Source organism: Odontomachus brunneus, unplaced genomic scaffold (genome assembly GCF_010583005.1).
Source record: "Odontomachus brunneus isolate Ranch 3 - 2012 unplaced genomic scaffold, Obru_v1 Obru_scaffold_022, whole genome shotgun sequence".
Lineage (NCBI taxonomy): Eukaryota > Metazoa > Arthropoda > Insecta > Hymenoptera > Formicidae > Odontomachus > Odontomachus brunneus.
Genome location: NW_022639472.1, coordinates 1,602,756 through 1,625,738, shown reverse-complemented (window position 1 = coordinate 1,625,738; position 22,983 = coordinate 1,602,756). Strand labels below are relative to the sequence as shown.

Sequence of the window (22,983 nt, the reverse complement as noted above, 5' to 3'; positions counted from 1 at the left end):
CTCTCTCTCTCTCTCTCTCTCTCTCTCTCTCTCTCTCTCTCTCTCTCTTACATATACACACAGCTGTCTTGTCTCGAGGTGATTCGTACCTCCGAATAAAGTATCAGCCGACAAGTTGACGTCACCTCTCACTTAGAACTCGAGGATTTTTCCTCCGCGCGAACCGTGGCCGGAGGTGTCATTAGCAGGCGATTTAACATCGAGAGATCGCAGAACTCAGATCGAGCATACGCGGCGTCGATCGAAAGCGTTTCGCGCCGCTGGCTGCGGGAAAACGTCGCAGCGCGCGTCACGCGAAATCTCGCCAGTCACTCGTGGTCGCGTTACAGCTGACTACAGCGCTCAGCTGTGCGAGCCGCGCCGCATCACATCGCATCGCATCGCGAGACTGCGTGTCGTCGGTTGCGCGCGTCACGGCACGGCTCGGTTTGGCTCGTATTTCACGCTCGCACGCGACGACTCCGCCGTAGTCGTGGTCTCATTTAAACGTATCGGTATTTCTACTCGCGATCGTTTTCTACGTGCCGATCGTGAGATCGACTATTACCAGGCTTGCGCTGTAGATTTTAAGATTACGTCTGCATGTGGATTACTTACGGTATTGCTCACGTGATGTATATATTTTTAAAAGTGTAATAAACAGAATTAAAATGTATACAGAGAAGAGTGATTCAATTATGAGGCATTATGTTTCAATTATGAGTTGCAGTATTTGTTTTGGATAAAAATGTAAAATTACCGACAGATTCGAAGTGATAATTATTTACGGTAAAATTACGGCAAGATAGTAATTTTGATAAAATTCATTGTTTCATGCACAAATATTCGTGTTTTCCACACTAATGTGTAAAAAAGATAAAACAACATTTTTCTTATATTCTCATCAAATGTATATCTGATAATCTTTGAAATCTCTGGAGTCTTTTAGATGAAAGAAAGAAAACTATTTATAATCCTTCGAAAGTATTAAAGTTTTCATTTCTTAAAATACTACTAAAAATGTTCAAGTATATACCACAGTCTAGACGCTGAAACAGCAAGGTAATAAATGAAAATGTAAAAAAAAAAGATAAATTGTATTTAAAAAAGATAAATTGTATTTAAAAAGATAAATTGTATGCAATTTGCATTTTATTGTGTTACAAATCAGGCTTTCATCATTATGGGACTTTATCTTTTCTTTATCTTTTCGTGTCGATCGAGAAATCGACTATTACCAGACACGTACCGTAGATTTTAAGATAAGTACGTCTACGCGTAGATTACTTACGGTATTACCTACGTGATGCATATACTTTTTTCTCATATATATATATATATATATATATATATAATATTGCGTAGTATTAAAATGTACATATAGAAGAGTGATTCAATTATGAAGCAGTTGTAGTATCTGTTTTGGGTATTAATTATTGAATATATAATATGTTGATAAAAGATAAGTTGCATGCAATTTGCATTTCATTGTGTGACATGTAGGTCTTTCATCATTATGGGACTTTACCTTTTCTATGCGTCGATCGAGAGATCGGCTATTACTAGACATGCGATGTAGATTTTAAGATTACGCCTACGCGTGGATTGCTCACGGCATTATTTACACAGTCTTTTTTCATATAAACGATATAATGTATACAGTATTAAAATAGACACAAGAAAGAGCGATCCAATTATGATGCAGTTGCAATATCCGTTTTGGGTATTAATTATTGAATATGTAATGTGTTGATAAAAGATAAATTGCATGCAATTTGCATTTTATTGTGTGACAGATCGGCCTTTCATCAATATGGGACTTTACCTTTTCTACATGTCGATCGAGAGACCGACTATTACTAGACATGTACTGTAGTAGATTTTACGAATACGCCTACGCGTGGATTGCTTATGATATCGTTTACGTGTGTGTAGGTGTGTGTGATATACACAGTCCTTTTTTTTATATAAACGATATATAAACAACATATTTTTATATAAACGATAATATATACAGTATTGAAATATACACAGAAAAGAGTAATTTTGTGGAAATTGTTACCTGTTCTGGGTATTAATTATAAATGCAATGTTTGAAACAGATTACACAAATTACACGAAACTTTCATTCCATTATGTGGCGGATTGGTAGATTTAACTCTGAAGATAAAAGTGTCACCAGGGAATTCTGTAGACTCTTACTCATTCAGGGAACAACGGTCGCGTGAATTTACATGAAGATTCTAAAGATTAAGTTAAAATATAAATTTTTTTAATACATTTCTATGCCAATTTTTAAACAGCAACCATAGAGATTACATATTTTTTATACATACACTAAGAAAAATGTCTGATATTTGTAATTATAATCACATAGATAATTAATTTCTATAAATTGTGGCTAAGCAAACAATTTTTTTTTTATTAAATTCTACTGTAATGTTTAATAATAACCTTATATACATGTTAGCACTACCATTTTCGTATCAAAACAACCAAAAAATATTGTTGGAGCCAAAAGCATAATCAACTGTAATAGCTATAATTTTAGTTAAATCAGCTATATTAGCATAACAACTATAATTTTAGCCAGATCAATCATCTTTTTCTCTCAGTGTAGATGACATCTCGTACATAGAGTACATTTTGTCTACACACGTAGATTTCGAATATCATAAATTACGCGTAAACGGCCAACCCCTACAATTACTTTGGCGCCACTTGCGTGAGAACAAGACGCATTAACGCGTTAAACGCGGTAATCGTCATCCCGTATAACGAAAAGGACGGAATCTTGGCTCGTGGTAGGTCGATCGGACGCGAGCGAGGGTATCTCGGGCGTGTAGATAACCGGCGGTAGTATAACGACGATTTTTCGCGCAATATATTTACGCTGGAACGTTAACGTTGTGTTATACAAGTGTTGTTCGAGGATATGTGTGTGTTGGTCGATTCGAGCGACCGTAAGAAACTGTCAACGTCGGCTGGCGCGCAGATATTCCTTATCGAGTGCGTGAGTAAACAGAGCGAAGGTAACCGAGCGAAACATAACATTGCGCAGCGGGCGTCCACGTCGTATTGCCATGCTTATTAGCGAGATGGAATCTCACGGTTTTGATCGTGCGACGACACTGCAATTAGGCCGCTGCGTATTTACACGTTCACGCTTAACCGCGCAGCCGCGATTACTAAGCAGGCGCGGATAATAAAAGCAAATCGGGGCGCCCTCGCAAATTGACACAGATTGTTAATTGCTTGCGGCGAACGAGGCCGACGACCGCCTCTATCGCCGGTCACTATCTTAATCTGCAAACATCGATGCGCACCCGAGACAGTAAGAGAGCTCCAGCGTGCGCGAAAATCCCGAGAAATCACGAGACATACATATTGTAATAAATGCGAATTCACACCTCAGCAGAAAAGCCAAAAGATAGAAGCCAATCATAATTCGCGCTAGTAGAAAAACAAAAACTACCACCAACGCGAGTTTTCATTGACTTTTTTCTGTTTACGGTTTTTCTGTCCAGTAGTGAGATTTTGTAACTCGTTATTGCAGTTAATGACAATCTCGTTATTGTTGCGCAGCTTTTCTACAGTACGAAAAAGCCACGCAACAATAACGAAACAATCGTTAACTGTAATAACGAGTTATAGAATCGCACTACAGGTGTGAATTCGCCCTAAGATGCCCCAGATGTGTTTCCGACGAACGCGCCTTCCAAATCGGTGTATTAAGAAGCGTACGATATTTGCCATCATATACAATAATATAACCCTAGTAGGCAAAACTGAATTCGCTGAGCTTCAAAAGCAAAAGTGGGAACAGCACCCTGAACTTTTCGGGTGTTTCAATCCTCTCTATCAGCAAAAAATAGTTAAGTAGTGCATTTTCTTCGTTTTTAATGAGGAAACCGATGATGTATGTAACATGTCAGTTGTCATGTTTATTGTCAGATAAATATTGAAAAATCCACTTAAAGCAAAAGAAACACGAAAAATGATTTTTGCGCATTTTTTTAAATTTGTTTAACAAAGAACTCCACATTTGCCTTCTAAGAATAATCAGCACAAAAAAAAGCTTAATTATATTAACATGAATTAAGGTTGTAATGAACGAATCAACGTTTTGATTAACGGAAACGAGATTTTTGGTCTTTAGAATCAAATCTGGGTCATATAAATACATACACAAATTCTGTATGTCCTTCAACTAAAACAGTTCGTTCAAACCTCGCGTTAAACAATCAAATTTTTTTCTCCTTGAGAATTTATTACTTTTATAATGACTGTCACTATAGCGTTGAAGTGATAATAATCTCTTGCGTATATATCGCTACTACTACCTTTCTCGTTAGAGCAACAAGATATAGTTGGCGCTGCGAAGAACAATAATTTTTTATGAGATCAACTATTCTCTTTTTCTCTTAATACAAATTTCTCCAGCTCCATTTGAGGCTCTCGCTTCTATTGAGGAGAAATTGCCTTTAAATTGAGTAAAGCGGACTTCACTTCGATTCGAGTCACGAAGATTGCATTGTACAGTAATTGCAGAATCTCCTCCGTCCGTCGTCAAACATCGTCGGCTATTTTTTGCTCAATTGATCCTTTGACGTCACGTCGCTCGAATATGAGCAGGAACCTTGCGCGGCACCGTCGGTCCCTTAGAACCGTTGCGCATTAAAAGCTTAACCGAGAGTCATACGACGCGGCAATTCGGCACGCGTGGTACAATACACGTTTATATAAAGAGATGGAGACACACACAGAGAGAGAGAAAGAAAGAAAGACAGAGCGAGCGACTGTGCGCCGCAAACCAAACAATATATTTTCAGTGCACGCGTCACTGCGCGCGCGTGTTCGTTTCTTTAAAGTGCATAATCGCGTTCAGAAAGTATCGCGCACCATGGAACGTAAAATGCGCTTCCGACGCGCTTAATGCGCACGCCGAGACGACTGTTCTGTCCACGTGACAGCCGTTTGTCATACGTCGCAGCGCGCGATGCGCACAAATTACTATTCCTTCCGTTTCGTCAATATCAATCGACAACGGTCGCGATACTTGAAAGAAAAGAGAGAAAGAGCACTAATCACACAACGCGAGATCGCCTCGTCATCGAAACTTCATCGTCGATATCGGTCGGGCACTGATAGCTGTGACAGATGGTACTGGCAAAATCAATAATTTTGTACGCGGAGTGAAGATTTAACTCTCTACTGCCCATTGTGACTCTGAAGTCACAATCCAATTTCATCACTATTTATCTGCAATATGAATGTTGTTCCTGTCTCGACCGATGTGACGTGAAAATTATAATAGTGACTGCCTTTTTTAGTATGTTGACAGCGGTAGTAAGTTAATATTTTTACCGTCTATTTTGGGAAAATAAAAAAAAATAGAAAAATAAAGTTTAACCTTTTATGTGTAGTTTAGTTTTAAATATCCTATGTATATGAAAAAATTTGTTAAACGTGAGAAATTAAATTGGGCAATAGAGAGTTAACCATTCAGCGCTGCGTAGGATGCGTTTTTCTGAACTATCTGGGTAGAAATTAATCGGGGCGAGCCCTAAATATATGTGGCCTTGGCCAGGGATGCCCTAAATTAGATATGCCTTTATAAGACCCAGACACAGCCAAGATAAGAGAATTATGAATAGAATTTCATGAATTGATGCTGACGTGGATACCCCAAAATAAGCCTTCGTAGGGCCCAAATATGGTCGAAATAGGCGTGTCCTGAATGAAATTTCGCGAATAAATTTCATGCTAACGTGAAGTCCCAAACGTAACTTGTACTAATAAAGCTTGATCAAGGACAGTTAGCCAATTCCTAAAGTGATTTCAATGAAGAAACGATTATTCATTAATAATTAATAATTGATAATTAAATATTTTGATGAGTTTAGTAAAATGTTTCTCATTATGCCCCCAATATTTATGTAAAAAGTATAATGAGTTTGTTTTTATGAGTGATATTTTTAAGATAACATCACTTAACTCATTGCGCTTTTATTTTTAACTATTCTTTCGCAGTAAAACTTCACAATAAAATTGTGTTTCTTTATAGTGGACACTTTAAAGAATATTTTGATGCAGTACGAAGAGAGAATTTAAGTATTACTAGACTTTAAAAAATTAAGATAAGTATCTGGTCTAGTTAGGCATGCCAAGATAAGGCCTAATCAGATTTATAAATCTAGCCGCTAATTTGTATAAGCGTTACATTTCCTATTTCCATGTGGACCTATCTTTATAGCGCCGTGATAGGAAGAAAAAACGGTCTCTTTAATTTTCCTATTTATATAAATTTCTACTCTGTCAAGTACGCTGTCAAGTAAAAGGAAAAATTAAAGTCAACATATAGCGCTTGTTACTTTTCATAATATATATAAATACGCAATGTGTTAGGAGTCAATAGCGAGAGACTTTAATCGATTATTCATTTGAAGTTATCTGTTACTGTTGCTGTAGATATTTCAATCTATATGCTAGACACATATATACGAGGGATGTCTCACAACTTGAGAGAAACTTGAAAACTTATACAGACAGAAAAATTTATTTTACATGCCCCAAGACAAACTTTTCCTGAGCGTGAGCATTATCTCGTGTCGAAAATGTCGAAGGTGATCGTTGTTTATAACAAATTCCCAGTTTTCAATACTATACATTTGCGTCTAATTAAACGTTAGACTAAAATATAATTTAACAGTAAGATAAAAGTATTATAAAGTCAATGTCTGGGCACTAATAATACTGGTATCTAACTCTGGACACTCTTATTAGCTTTTAAATATGAATATTTGAACTTTTAACGTAAAATGTATATACTATATATATATATTCCTTTTATATTAAATTTAAATATTACTTAAATATTAAATAATACTTAAATATAATACTTAAATATCAATTAAGACAATTAAAAATGTATTTAGAATTAAGTATCAGTATTTATTAATGTTGTATTAATGTTGTATTAATGTTGGTCTTTAAATACGAATATTTAAAGTTTCAACATATAATATGTATATATATTGAAATACATATATTTTTTCTACGTTAAAAACTAAAATAGTCATATTTAAAGACTAAAACAATGACAACGTTACGCTCGAAACAGGCGGAAGAAAATACGCTTTTGCGATGCACTTCTCGTCGACCAAAGTCGATCTCCGTATAGTGTATCGCAAATATGATGTTAAATCGCGAGTGATTTTTAATGATAAAGAAATCTGGGGCATATATCGGGGGTGGAAACGTAATGTTTAAATAAATGTTAAACAAAAATTAAAATAAATAAATCAATTCTCTCTTCGTACTGCATCAAAATATTCTTTAAAGTGTCCACTATAAAGAAACACAATTTTATTGTTAAGTTTTACTGCGAAAGAATAGTTAAAAATAAAAGCGCAATGAGTTAAGTGATGTTATCTTAAAAATATCACTCTCACTCTTAAAAACAAACTTATTATATTTTTTACATAAATATAATGAGAAACATTTTACAAAACTTGTTTATTTCCGAATCATTAATTTTTAAACGTTTCTGAAAGTAATTTTTTGTGATATGCAATATATAAAGATGTGTTATTGCATGTTTAATTAATTATAATTATTTGACAATATTTTTCTCATAAAACAATAAGACCTACTTTATTATCTTTTTTACTCAAATATTAATGATAATTAATATTAAATATAGCAATATTTGGTAATTTTCTGAATATATAAAAAAATAATAATGAAATAACATATAATAATAAAAATAAAGTATAACAATAATAAGATAATAATAAAATAAATATATATAAAAAATATATAGTAAAAATAATAAAAATAAATAAGAATAGAATAATAATAAAATAAACATATAAATAACATATATAAATAATATATAAAAAAATAAAGCAACTTAATTTTTTAAGGTTATTATACCATTATGCCTCTAAATATATAAGTTTGGGGGAGGGGATTAGATAATATAAAATATCATAGATTGTTGCACGATATGTACAGATACTTAATTAAAACAACGAGTAATTTTGAATCGCAGGCGCGATTTTGCGTCCGATTGCGTATTGCATTGCGATTCAAGAACAAAATCGCAGTGCTTGCGATATATTCAAATATATATATATATATATATATATATATATATATATATATATATTTTTTTTTTTATGTTGACTAAACAAAATTGCACATCCCTAGCTCTCAATCGTAGGCATCGTCGGGAATATCGATAGAACGGGCGTTCGTTTGCATCACGCGCGTGACGTGTACGCATTAGGAGAGCTTGGCCGAGTTTACCGTCGGGTCAGACTCGTGCGCGACACGAGCCAATCCACACCCACGTGCGCGTTGCGCTGCGTCGATTTCGCTGTACATTATTTTCGGCGCGGAAAGCACGTAGCGACGCCCGCTAAAGTTTCCACGCGCAGTTCCCGAGAGCTTTTCTTCATTTCCCGAGGCGGGAGAGACACAAGCGATATAACACATCTACGTTCGACCATGGCTCTTCGCCATTCGTTCACCTTCAACGGATCCTTGAATTCGCGCTGCTATTTAGAGTCACTAAACATCGCGCTAACGACACCGTCAGCACGATCGTCGACGCGCGTTATTGTCTCGTTGGCTGTCAGATACGAAATTAAATGCGAGCCAATACGAGTAATTACAACACTTGCGCAATTACATTTATGATGCTTTTGCACGTGTGATACATATGTGATGCTTGCATATTTTTGTACCTTATATTGTCGGATTGTGGTCACGTCGCTCTTACTTGCCGCCCTTTGTGTTTACACTCTTTGTATAGCTCTTCTTTCTCTGTTGTAAATCGACTTCGCGGTTTGTTTACAACTAAATTTCGCCGAATTTATGTTAGCTCCACCGGTATCTTCGCCTCGCTTATGTATTTTCCGTTTCAATTATATTATTCTTATTTCTTCTCACGTAATAGATTCTTTTATGTGCAAAAAAAAGAGATTTTACCGTTAAACAAGTAAATAAACCCCGTTAAATAAGTAAACAAAAATGTGCGTTCGCTTGACGAAGAATTCCGATATCATTCCGATATCATCGGACCGTAGAATCCCGATATTACCGGGTCGCAGACTTTAATTAATCTAACTTCGCAGTAACAAAGTGTGACGGACAAAAAGGAGTCAATTAATAGGAAGCGAAGTTCCTGCGTCGAGACGCAGGAGATTAAAGTTTCTTCGAATGTACGATGTACTCCGAGATAACGTACACCAATTCATCAGCGAATCTCAACGGCGAACGCGAATCACGAATTATTCACTTAAACGATAAAACGTGAGCCGCACGCGTATCAATGCACGCGCACACACCAGGAGTAAATTGAAATTATACAATGTAATCTCTTCTTTCGCGCCCGAACAAAGCGCGAGTGTGCGAGTGTCTCTTTGAGTTATCCGCGTTCTCGATTATTTACACACGCCCGCCTCTCAGCCCGCCGTTTCCCTCTGTATAATATAGTTCCATTATGCGTGCACAATATTTACACTCGAGGGATTTTTTCCCGCAACAGCTAACAAACAGCGTGTGCTCCTATCTACCTATCTATCCATCTATACCGAAAAAAGGATTTCGTACCAAAATTTGGTAGTTGTTACTAAATTATTCAGTCAAATAATGCGGGCCAAACACAAAGCGATAATTAGGAAATAATTTAGTTATGTGAAGCAAATATATATAGTGTAGCTCTCGGAACCAAGATTTAGTTGCCTGAACTGTACATTTAGGTCATCAAATTAGATTCTGGAAGTTTAATACCAAATCTTGGTAGCGGAAGATGAGATATTTGATAACTATTACTAAAGTAACCAAGATAAAAATTGTTTTAAGTAATTCTTTTACTTTGTTTAAATAAATTTATATTTAAACATTTTATTTGCTATTTAAGTCATTTTAAGATATCTATATTTTTTATTTTTATTGCAATAGGTGATATATATTAATATAAATTACATCAAAATACAGATGATATCAAATATTTCGTTGCTTTAACAAAATAAATATTAATAGTCACCAAATATTTCGTCAGACAGAATTAAGTAATTTCATAATATCCGACAGTATCATCAAATGCTTGGTAATAGGTGTTAAATATCTCATAGCTACTACTAAAATCTTTCCATTTAACTAAATGTCCTATATATATCAAATTTACTATGTACTTGGTTATTATCATATCTTTTTTTGGTATTAATAATTTTTACTTTCTGCAACTATATTTAAATATATTTAGCATTAATCACCAGTCTTTTGTGTATTTACCAATCTACGGCGAAAAATAAGTAAATAAAAATACGCGCGTGTATCATCAATAAGCACTTACCTCTGCAGGGCCAGCTTGATGTCGAAGGTGATGGTCGTGCCGGTATCAACATGGAATATATACAGCATCTTATAGCCGGTGGAGCGCCCAAGGCGCCGACGACGACGACGACGAGGGGGAGGGTAAAACTGCTACGACAGCCCCGGCATCCGCCGTCACGGGTCCCTCCCTTCGCCGAGGGCCCCGACGACAGCAGCGATAACGGGCCCTCGCCTCGACGCTTCCCCTAGCAGTCAGCTCGACCGGGGCCGTACCCCACGTTCCCGGTCGCTCGCGAGTACGGCCCCCTCGGGTCTATGCCGCATCGATCAACGCGATCCCCGACGTCGGTGGCCGCGACGGGAACGGCGCTCTGCTACGTGAGAGACGCGTAGTCACGGGGTCTCATCCAGGTATCTCTTCTTCTTCCTCTTCTTTGTCGAGTATGCCGACGACGGCACGGAGGGGTCCTCAGCGTCGTCGGGACGACTGTCGGCCGCTCGGATCGTCGAGAGGAAAACTGGAACGTCCACTGTCTTCCCCCGCGTTGCCGCGAGCTCGTTTTCTTTGTTCCACGCGAGCCCACGCGAAGGATCGATCCGCGATCCAGCGGGGACGAATAACGAGACGTCGTCGGATTACTGGCTCGTTCGCGCGATCGAGCGCGTTCACGGCCACTCGTTCTATCTCTGTCTCTCTCTTGTGCTTGCACTCGCAGTGGACGACGACGGTCGATCGTGTTGCCTTATGTCATAACGCGGCTCTCCACGCAACGCGAGTCCCGGTGCACACTATCGTACGCACACACATTCGCGCACACGCACCAAGTTTACGTCACCGAGCTCACTCCGCTGCGGAACGTGCGGTGGAAGTTCGGCCGAATATAGCACGGGAAGTTTCAACCTTGTGTGTGTTGACGAAACTCGTTCGCCCTCCTCTGGTAGGTCCTTCTTGAGCACGAAGTGCGGCGATCCCCGCGCGAGTTATTCGCGATCACTGCGATCGATCGCGCTCGAGGTTCTCGCGTTCAACCTCACGGAAATACCCCTGACAGCGGGGAGAGTCATCGATCGATTCGAGGAACGGTGCGGCCAGCTGCTCGCCTGCTGTGTGTTTTCACGTCACGAACCAATCGGTCGACGGGGCCCTGGCGATACGATGACGTTTCGGAGCGCCTCGTGCAGGCGTCGACTGTGGGGTTGGACTGTGTGGCCACCCCCTCCCCGCGCGTAACGGGGTCTTTCGGCAATCGCGGTTGTGAAAACGCGCCGCGTACACGCGCGACCTCGCACGAGAATGATTGTGTTACGTTTGACGCCGTGAAGATAACGCCGACGCGTCGTCTACCGTCGCGTAGCTGCTCGGATCAGCTGCTCGGCAAAACAAAGCACTCGCGCGCCGCGTTACGCCACCGCCACGTTCGTCACGCGCGCTCTCTCTCTCTCTTTCGCTCCACCACTCACTTGCTGTCTCTCTCTCTCTCTCTCCTCTCTTATCCGTTTCTTTCTTGCTCGCTTCTTGTCTCGAGAAGAACGACACAGAATACAGTGCTCGTGAGGACGCTCGTCACGACGTCGTGCGATGTCGCGGGCGGGATTTGTCGTGCGCGACTTCCTCGGGGAACTTCCGCACGCACCGTCGGACAATGCACCACGGCCAGTGCTCTCGAATACCCGGACAGCGAGAAGCACCGAAACCGACCGAGTAGCGAAGCGCGATGCAACACAAACAATGCTGCGCCGCGCGCGCCAGCAGCTATGCGCAGAACCGTCGTCGCGCGGAACAAAGAGACTCCGCTTTCCCCGCGGCTTTTCCACGACGTTGTGGCGTACTCCGCCGCTCTCCGTTGACGACTACGGCCGAGTGTCGCGGACGCTCGGTTCCGTTCACGCCCGAATACACGACAATGACGCACCGTAGGGCAGCCGAGCGAGCAGCAGCCGAGTGTCGCGTCGCGTCCAAGTTGCGTCTCGTCGAGAGGACAGCCGGACGAGCGAGGGGAAGGGAGGGGGATGGGCGAGCGGTTTCGCACAGTCCCGTTCGACGTTTGCCTCCGACGCAGAGCGCCGCCAGCTGTTTACTGCCGAGCGCTGAACCGCGCACGGCGGACAGAACGTCCGACAGCGCCACGGGTGGGGGGGCAGAGCTTCCAGTCGCCGCCGCCGCGGCGGTCTTGGCGCTCCACGTCGGCCGGCCAGTGATGGATACGAGTTCGAATTCTCGCGAGTTTCACCCGCGATAACCTAAACATCGATCGCATTGAGAGAGCAGGACGAAGTTCCCGACAATTGATTCGCCTCGGGATGAATCTTGGTTCGAAGCAAAGGCACATGTCGATCGCTTAACCGTCCATTGATATGTAATGGAAACGCAATTGCCGTTAGGGAGGTTAGTGAGGCTCAGATAAGGTCCGTTTTCTTACGACGAAGTTCCTCAACCGGTGTACACTTTGTTACTAAACGATGATCGCACCGTGAAAATAAGTTTGATTAATATAACAATATTCAAATATTGTTATCCTCCTATAGTTTGAATAATATACTTGTGGACTCAATTACATTCCTTTATTAACTAATTGCAGCGCAAACGCGTCAGCAATGCCTCTCAATCGTGTCAACCATAGGTCTATTCGAACAACTTGTGCAGCAGTGCAAGAAATTAGAGTGAAATAAGTATACTTTCTTTTACTCTAACTTACACTAGTGTACACCAGTTCAGAAATTCTTCGAAAACAAACAGGCCTCATGAGCACTGCGACTTCGGAAGAACGTATAGACATCGTTCAGTAATCGAGTATACAAATATAATAAGGGCTATAATTGTTCCAGCTTCTTGGTAAGTTAACTGATGATTAAATCATAGATTTGTCTTTATTTTTGCTTCAACTTAGACAAAGACATATATCATTTAATTATTATTTAACTATCATATATATCATTTAACTATTAGTTAACTTACCAAGAGGTTAAAACAACCGGCCCTAAATTAAAACGAAAAATATACTTGTCTCGAATTTGTTGCATTGGTGAGTCCACCAGTTCAGGAAGTACCTAAAAGAAAGGATAGGCTTATGATCGTTTGTATGGCCTGACATGATATTCACGAGCCACATTTAAAGGTCGGTTTCACCAATTCCGGTTATGGTCAAAATCTGACCGACGGTGTCAGGGTTCTAACTAATCGACATGAGTACTTTGTCATTCTTATCCATTAGAATTTTCAGTTGGAACTCATGTCAGCTTTGACCATAACCGGAGTTGGTGAAACCGGCCCTAAATCGTGGCACCGCGTGGAAACCCGTCGGCCCTGTGATTCAACGGCGAGATCACGCTAGCGACACAGAGCGAGCGCATGCGTTACAGTCCCCTTATGATACTATGTTTACAGTCGAGTATACCAACGCTGCTAGAGTTGACCCAACGTCGCAGCTCTTGCGTCAGATAACCAAAGATAATCTAATTGAACGAGCCACATTTTCCGTGTGCGATATCGCAAGACTCGCTTGGAAGACACGACAGCGTCACGCACCGATTTATACTTCTCGTGACGCGTACTCTCGGCGGAAATGTCGCCGCAGTGTTACGGCGAGCCGGCAGGGGGGAAGAGGGAGTAGCGAAGATTCTTTTGCAAAAACAATTCTGCGATAATTTTGATTTAGAATTTAGAATTTCAGTCTATGATTGCGAGAGCGCGCTCGGCCCCGATGACGCGGACGATGCTGCTACTGCTGTACATACTATTACTAGTACTACTGTTACTACTGCTACTACTGTTACAGCTGTTCGATCGTTTGGTCGCGCTTGTGTGACTCGGGATCGCGGCGACAGTCATCATTGTTCCCTCCGTATACTTCGGCTTCAAGACGCGCGACAAACAGAAAGTACCGACGACGAGATAAACAAAATTTCCGCAAACTCGTTCCTCCGCGCGAATACGCGGCTACAAGTAGGCGTTTTGCTGTTCGTGAGCGCGATCGATATGCGTGATTTTATTCGTTTTCATCGTGGAACGTCCAAAGAACAGACTTCGGGCGCGATATGACCGAGCAGCGGATACACCTCGATCCGAAAATATCATTACTTCCGAGAATAACGCTTCTGCCGGCTGCGCGCGTAATCGTCGCGAGGATTGCGTTAGGTTCGACGACACCTCCGAGTCCGGAGGCAGCGCGAAACGAGAGAAGATATTACATCAGTATCTCACATCTTCCGTGTCAGGGGGAGAGGGGGGGAGGAGAAGAGACGAACGAAATGACACGCGTATTATGTCAGACTATCGCGATATGTCGACATTTTTATACTTGATACTTCTGATTTGAAATATACATATATCATCGAGGACGCGACAATGACGAAAGAAGCGTTCGGTTTCCCTGCGTAATTTGTACGCTGAGAGAAATTATTTGATAAAAAATTAACAAACGGATATTTCCGGTCAAAATATCAATGAATTCCTGTATTTGATCAGGAAACATCCGATAAGAAATATCGGTTTATAATTTTTTGACTGGTTTGTCTAATGAAATATCGTTATATAATTGGAAATATTCGATAAAATTTAATTAGATATCCTGATCAGATACAAAAATTGGTCGGCATTTGATCGAAAATATCCGTTTTAATTTTTTATCGAATAACTTCTCTCAATGTATGGTTAATAGAGACACGTCTGCTTGACAAATTTTGGTAATAATTTATTTTAGGAGTAACCCAGACAGCACAAATTACTAAAAGAAATTTTATAGACGTCCAAAAGAAGTCTAAAAGTAACAGGATGTCTTTTAAGCGTCTTTAAGACATCTTTTAGTAGATTATATTGTCTGGCTTCTTATCAAAATGTACTTTCGATTCGAAATATATATCATCTAGACCGCGCTAATCGTGAAAAATGTATTCAATTACTGTGTAATTTGTATAGTTTATAGACGTGGAATGTCTGATTGCTTGACGAATTTTGGGAGTAATTTATCTCGAATCTATCTTTTTATAAAAGTATACTTCCGACTTGAGATATATATCATCGATAACGCGGTAATGATGAAAGAAGTGTTTAATTTCTCTGTATAATTTGTATAGTTAATAGACATGCTGATGTCTGTCTGATTGCTTAACGAATTTTCGAAACGACTTATATCGAGTCTATTTTCTTATCAAAGTACAAACTCATGACTAACCATATGTCAACGTAACACCAAAAAGAGTCGCGGTTCCGTTTCTTTTCGTCGAGCACGAGTCAATGGGACGGCCGGGAGTGAAAATGAATCATCTTATGAAACCGTTAAGAGTCCGTTAGACCCGACGAATTTAGACGATCGTGATGCTTTTTCGCGACGCACTTGATGCGGCGAACGGCTCAGCGAGCAATTAGAATACAATGCCGAGTCCGAGTGAATATACTGAATTTTAATTCAACCGCATAAAAGTGGCCTTACTGCGTCGCAAATAGTTTCGACGTAGTTTAAAGGCTGATCTCGGCGTCGTAATTACACGTACACGTACACGTGCAGCTGATAAGGATGTCGCGGCTCGTGCTAAACGTAAGGTTTGCGCATGTATAACATATGCGCGATCGTATACATACAAAATCGCGACCACAGCACGGCAGATGCCAAATGTGTTTCCTGTATCGATAAGATTCTTTTCAGAGCAGGAATGCGCAAGATTCTCGCGTGCCGAGAACTGTGCCGAAACGTACGAAGCGCGGCTCGAAGGAGAGTTTGTTGATTCGCATGAGTAGACTCTCTAAGATTAGACTCCCCAATTTTAACTGTACTTGGACGAATATCGATTTTATTTGGTGTTATATTGACATACGCTTAATTATAAGTTTGTATCTTGATGAGAAAATAACTTCGAAAAAGTTACTCCCAAAATTTGTTAAGCAGACAGACATTCCATGTCTATTAATTATAAACTTAATTATAACTTCTTAGAGTGGAATTTCACTCAAAACGAGTGTAAAGTGACAGTGTTTTCAACTAAAGCAATAGTGAAAATAATGAAAATATCGCCACTCAAAATTGCAAAAGTAGATGTTTCAAGCTTAGAGATTTTGAGTTTCCATATGAGTTAATCTTTCAATCAGAGTGAATGTGTTCTTCTGACGATCGAATATATCAGATTCACTCTTCAGTTTCGAGTGAAAATACACGATAATTGAAAGAAAAAAATTAATTCTATATAATTAAGAAATCATTCGAATTCGAGTAATTCGATAGTCACTTTGTTCTCGAGTGAAATTTCGCTTCAAGAAATTTATTCTGAATTCCTTAGAGTTGAATCTCACTCAAAACAAGTGCAAAGTGTTTTCAGTGGAAGCAATAGTGAAAATATTGTCGCTTGATGTCGTAAGAGAGAACGTTTCACTTAAGCTTAGAGTGAATTTTGACTCCAAATCAGCACATGTTTCACTCAATTAAAGTGATTATATAAACGACAGAGTATAGTCAGTTGCAAACTTGTTTGTGTTTACTTTTTGTCGGACGAAGTTGCAACGCATCGAATCGCAAGAATTGAAAGCCATTGCTGACATGTATGCGCAATAATCGCGCTTATAAGTATATAAAAACTTCTTCACAAAACAACTCGTTGTTTTTAGTTAAGATAAGTATTTTCTCTCAAATTTCCCTAATGCCATACTCTGCAGTGTCACCTCGGCTCCTGTCTAATCGATTATCCTGTCATAATTGCATACACGTCAGCAGTGACTTTCAATACTAGAAACTTGAAGCTTTGCAACTTCATTCGATAGAAGTATGCAAACCGATTTGCAGGCGACTATACGTCGTCGAGTTAACTCTTTAATCTCACTGGGCGATCGGGAGTGGAACATTCACTCTGCACTGAGAGAGATTATCCGATAAAAAATTATCGGATATTTTCGATCAAAATACCGATAAATTTTTATAGCCGATCGGGATATCCGATTAAATTAATCGAACACTTCCGATCATGATGGAGATCATTTCATCAGATAAACCGATCAAAGAATCAAATGAACCGATATTTCTCATTTCCTGATCGAATACAAAAATTTATGGGTATTTTGATCGAAAATATCCATATGTTATTTCCTTATCGAATAATTTCTCTCAGTATAAATGAACGATCGTTCGAATTCGAGTGATTCCGAGGGTCACTCGACTTTCCGAGTGAAATTTCACTGCAATAAATTTACAAGGGATGTCGAAACGCGCGATGCGTTCAAGCGATCGTTCGACCTAACGTTCCGACGCAGAGATTTGTGCGCGAAGACGCGCAATTTGCAGCGCGCGCGGTGATTCAGTATCGGTGACGCAATTTATACTTCTCGACGACGGTTCCCCGGCACACTTACTACGCGCTTCGATAAAAAGTCGCGTGAGTCAGACATCAGGTACATACAGACAGATAAGACGCACGCACACGCACGCATCTCTCGCAAATGTCACCGATCGCGGCGCAACAGCGCGGCGACGAGGTCATTGTTGTGTTGTATCCTTCACGCGAGATGCGTGTCACTCGCTGCGTTATCCTCGTGATATCGCCATTTACGTCGGAAGCGATAAGCGCGCGCGGCCGTGGCTGAGTCGCGAATTTAATTCGATTTCGCCGTAAATGAATGAAATGAAGATCGGCTCCCCCAGGGCCGTAGCAATTTCAGCCAATTCGCCCTCGAGCGAGATGACCGCGCCGGTCATCTCGCCGATCATCAACGATTATTATTTCCCCCTTGTAGAAATGCACTCGCGGAAGCGGACCTAGCTCTCGCCACTCGCCCACTCGATTACGCGCCGCGTACACCCTGGAAAGATAATTAATTGAACACCAGAAACAGTTCCCGTGTTCCGTCTTCTCTTTATCCTCTCCCTCTTGAGACCCGTTAGTTCTTTGGCGTCCCCTCCCTCTCCCCTCCCATCCGTGTGTTTTATCGCTGGTGAAAATGATGTCTAATAACACTTTAGCTAGACTCTTTTTTTGCACAAAGAAGCGTTTTGGAACTCTTCAGAACAAAAGAGGAAAAGTGCACGGAGAAAAAAATATCTAAAGTTTAACAAATATTTATTAGATAGGTATCTTTAACATATTTACTTAAATCAACATTCTTTTGACTTAAACCATGTATTGTTTACTCGGATTAGATAAACAATACTCGGTTTAAATGAAGGGAATTTTGAATCAAGTAAATATATGTTAATGATACCCACCTAATAAATATTTATTAATTTCTAAACAATTGTTTCTCAATGTAGTTATTAGACATTTGATTTTAATATTTTTTCTTGCTCTTCCATTTCCGTCAGGAATATCATGAATCCGAGCTGACTTCCTCAATTCTCTCTTATTTCCCCGTTTTCTCGAACTTCGAAAATAGTCCGTTGATCGATGGATCGCGATTCACTCGAACGCAACGGGCCGTCGTGTTTCGTCATCCTTGACGAAATTTCCAGCGATCACACGGTCGACACGCTCGGGGCAGGACTCAGCCTGCACTAAGGCGCGCGGCAAATATTAGGACTTCTAATCTAATCAAACGCCCCGCGCTCGGCTGAGAGATATATGGATAGGTGAAAGAGATAAGTAATTGCACTGCAGCGCGCCCGAAATTCACCGTTTCTCCTAAATGTCAAACAAAACGTAAATCATAGGATACGTGCGCGGGTAACGCATAAGAGAGTATCTCAAGGACCGGGATATAAAAAGCAAACGAAAAACAGGTTTACTCCGGAGCCGCACGAGGTTACCCCTTCCCTCCCCCGCCCTCCCCTCCCCCGCTCAACACTGAGAAAGCGCAGTTTTGACCGTCGCAGTTTGATTGCTGGCCGTTTCTCGATGTTTCGCAATCCGCTTACGCGACACTAACGTCGTCATTATTAACGAGAAAAACAAGAGCGCACACGCGTGAAATTTGAAATAAGAGCGCTTTTCCCTATTTCCTAGAAAACCGCGCTTGTTGACGACTGCGCACTCAAGTGACACACATAAGAATGTTATATATCACCGAATGTTATCAAACGATCACTGGGACAGATAGCGACGAGAACGAAGTCGCTCAATGGGGAGGGGGGCAGACAACTTCACCCAATTCCCAGAATAGCCAAAGTTGTTTTGGCGGCTGCTGATAAGACCGGATATTAAGTGGCGTGGTATAAGGATAATCAGATCATTGGATCATCGATCCCGTTTGCGAAAATGCGGACGCAATTGCGACATATCAAAGGAACATTGAGAAAAGCAGTTTTTCTGATTTAACAAAATACTAGTGCCCGCAACAAATAATGAGTAATATAGGAGAGTAAACAATTTCGTTATGGAAACAAATGCTTTTAATTTATAGCAACACTTCTGTAATGGGGGGATACAGATATTCAATTTCTCATCATAGACAGCTGAGAGCAGTTCGAATCGATCGGAGTTAATCCAACAAATTTTTTCTAGCAATTAGATAAATTATAAATTTTTGCTAGCTTAATTAGCACAGATCAGCTTGTATTAAGAAAGAAATGTTTCTTTCTGCAAGAATTGGAGGAAAGAAATAGCAACGCATTATTATTACATAAATACTGGATCTATTTCCTCGAAACCACTCATTTTCTATGCCGCAATATTTCACGTCACACACGCACCACCTAACAGCAGCGGCTATCTCGCTCTGACTACGCTTGACAGCAGTGAGCTCGCACGGGCTATCGCGACGCGGAGTTTTATTCGTCTTCGAACAAACCGCTTCTACTAACGACGCAATGTTGCGAAGATCCTGTTTTCATGGCAAAAAAGCCGTTTTATGAAACGTAACATAGATAGTTCTTCTTGCAAATAAAAAATATAGGGTCTGAAATATGATAAAAAGCATAAATAATACAAATTTTTTTATGAAATATCGACCTGACAGTTCTAGAAATTGAAACGAATCAAAAGAACTGTGTGAGTAAAATTATACGTACAAAGTAAAAGTATACCTATAAAGTAAGATTATACCTATAAAAGTTCATATTTTTCACAACATTTAGTACTGTAGTAAACATTATATACTACAGTAATTAGTACATAGTAAATTAGTAGTATAGTTTTCGTTTTCGTGATGTAAAATATAAATCATATATAATAATATATAATGATATAAATCATATAAATAATATATAATAATATATAATAATATATAATCATATATAATATTGTATATTATTGATATTAATAATAAAAATAAGTAGGTATCGAGTCGTCCTCCCTGATGAAGCGAACTGAAATGGTCACAAAACGTCAGAATCAGACAAAAAAAATTCACGCAGCTCAAGTCCGGAAACTAAATTTAAAAGTAAATAGTGTATCGCTTCTTCCACAATTGATATATCTCTTTCCTTTTCATTGTCTGAATTGTTCCAAATTTGGCCAGTGACTATAAAGAAAACACTTATATAATTGTAAAATTTTAGATCGATATGTAAAATTTTAGATCGATATCTTTTGTGAAATTTTAGATCGATATCTTGAATAGATTTCAAATATAGATTTTTGTCGATAAGAACGGGCACTGCGCAACACTGTACGACGCTTAACGTTATATTTGTTAGTGTTACTGATATTATAAGTTGTATTTACAAGTTGAATGTTTTGTACATTCAACAAATAATGTGAGTTATGTGTATCTCAGGCAATATATGTCTGTTAAAATAACAAATGATAAAAAATGACTTGGGACAGTAACTATTCGATCATCAAACAGTAAACATGTTTTACTTTGATAATACAAAGATTTCTTTTAGTAGGGTAGGGCATCTGTTACACAATTTTTCGGAATTTAATCAGAATCATTTCGACTTGTGTGTTTTCAATCGAGATTCCATTTGTCTCATTATGCTCTTCATCGGAATCGAAACAAAATTAGCTTCTCGCACGTTTCGATATATTTGGAATGAAAATAGGACGAACGTGCAGAACAAGCGGACCGTTTCTTCCAATCACAGCGCGAGAAAATGCGTTGAATTTAACCTTTAAGTTCAACTGTCACGTACACTGGCAATATGACAGACAAAATGCAATATAATTTATTATTTATAAATTATCTGAGATACGCGCGCCCGACCAAATTATATATAATAGTAAAGTTAAGTTTCTTTTTACACTCTCTTTCTTCTTCTCTCATAACAGAAACGAAAGAAAATATCAACAGAACGACGCTTAATAATGCTGCAATTTATGAAGAGCATTCAGATTTATATATAAATCTAAAACTAAATGAATATTCTATACAATAATTTATAATAAATAGAAATGCAAGATAAATTATGAAAATACGAATTTTCCAGTATTTAGCATTGTCACACTTAAAAGATCATTTCTTAGTGCAAATGAAATACTGAAATATAAATTAATTTCTTTACTTCGGTTGTGTCACCGGAGTATCAATTTTTATTAGTTTCCGTAGTCTTATTCCGTTCGAAATCGGATTCCACTCGCTCTCAAAGTGTCGGAATTATTCCGATCGATTCGAACTGCTCTCAGCTGTCTATGATGAGAAATTGAAGAAGATCGGAATCATCCCGATCGGAATTGATTTCGGCTAGCTGCATAATAGCTACCCAGGAAATCTCCGAGCGTGCGAATCGCGGCGTGTAGGAGTCGCGCACGACTAATCCGCTCATCGAGAGAAAGGAGAGTATCGAGAGTAACGTCGGCGTTGATGAGGAGCAGGTGGAATAGGCGGGGGAGCGGGAGGAGGAGGAGGAGAGAGCGTTGTTTCTACGTCTCTCACTTGTGCGCGCTCGTGGAAATGAAAGCAGTTCGCGGGAACGGCGCGGTGACGGAGATGTGATCGCGTGTTACGCACGGCACGCGTGAGGAAGTTTCCTCTCCCGTCCCCCTCCCCCTGCCGCTTTTCCGCTCCCCGACCTCTCTTTCTCTGTACATCTCGAGCAGCAGAGCCTCCGCGCGCGCGGCTCAGCTGTGCGTAGCACGCGAGTCGCCAGCGAACCATGCGGGAGGTGCGTGGACAGAGCGAGGTCAGCTCATGCACGTGCACATGACGCGTGGTGTGCTTGTATCCCCGACAGACTGATGACATACACTTTACAGCAGCTCTAAGTATGTTAAATCGCGAAATTCAGCACAATGCTGAACCCCTTTACGATTGATCAGACTGCACTCATACTTATTACATAGAATGACGAAATAGAAATACGAAGAAAATGATCGAAATATATTACAAGCGATGCGTCATATAATATGAAATATAATATAAAAATCTGTGTGTAATCTTTTAGTAAATGTGTTGTTATGTCAATACAACAAGAAATCTACATTAATATCTGAAGTAAATTTAATAGTTAATTCACATACAATATATTTATAAATATAATTAAAAGAATTGTAGAGAGAGAGAGAGAGAGAGAGAGAGAGTTTCCATTATCGATTATCTTGCGTCGTGATAATTACGAAAGTTTATTTGGAATTGTTATATTTGAAAGTTTATTTATATTATATATATAATACATATATAAAATATATATAATAATATATTTAAAATAATAAAACATAATAAAATGGTAACAAAATAATATATATAAAAAGATATATATATATATATTTATAATATATATTATATATATTATATATTATAAATATTATATGTATATGTATATATATATATATATATATATATATATATATATATATATATATATA

General features: G+C 39.4%; 1 protein-coding gene across 3 annotated transcripts in view; it reads right to left on the bottom strand.

Moving 5' to 3' along the window:
• LOC116842180 (RB1-inducible coiled-coil protein 1) overlaps positions 1-12,411 on the bottom strand; it is a 62,399-nt gene extending 49,988 nt beyond the window's left edge. The window contains exon 1 of one of the 3 annotated variants that reach the window (XM_032810982.1): positions 10,346-12,411. In XM_032810982.1, coding sequence (XP_032666873.1) covers positions 10,346-10,413 — 68 coding nt within the window. In that variant the 5' untranslated portion in view covers positions 10,414-12,411. Of the gene's footprint in view, positions 1-8,732; positions 9,881-10,345 lie in introns of those variants that run through there. The other 2 variants (XM_032810984.1, XM_032810983.1) reach the window with 2 other exon arrangements.
• Positions 12,412-22,983: the final 10,572 nt, after the last annotated feature.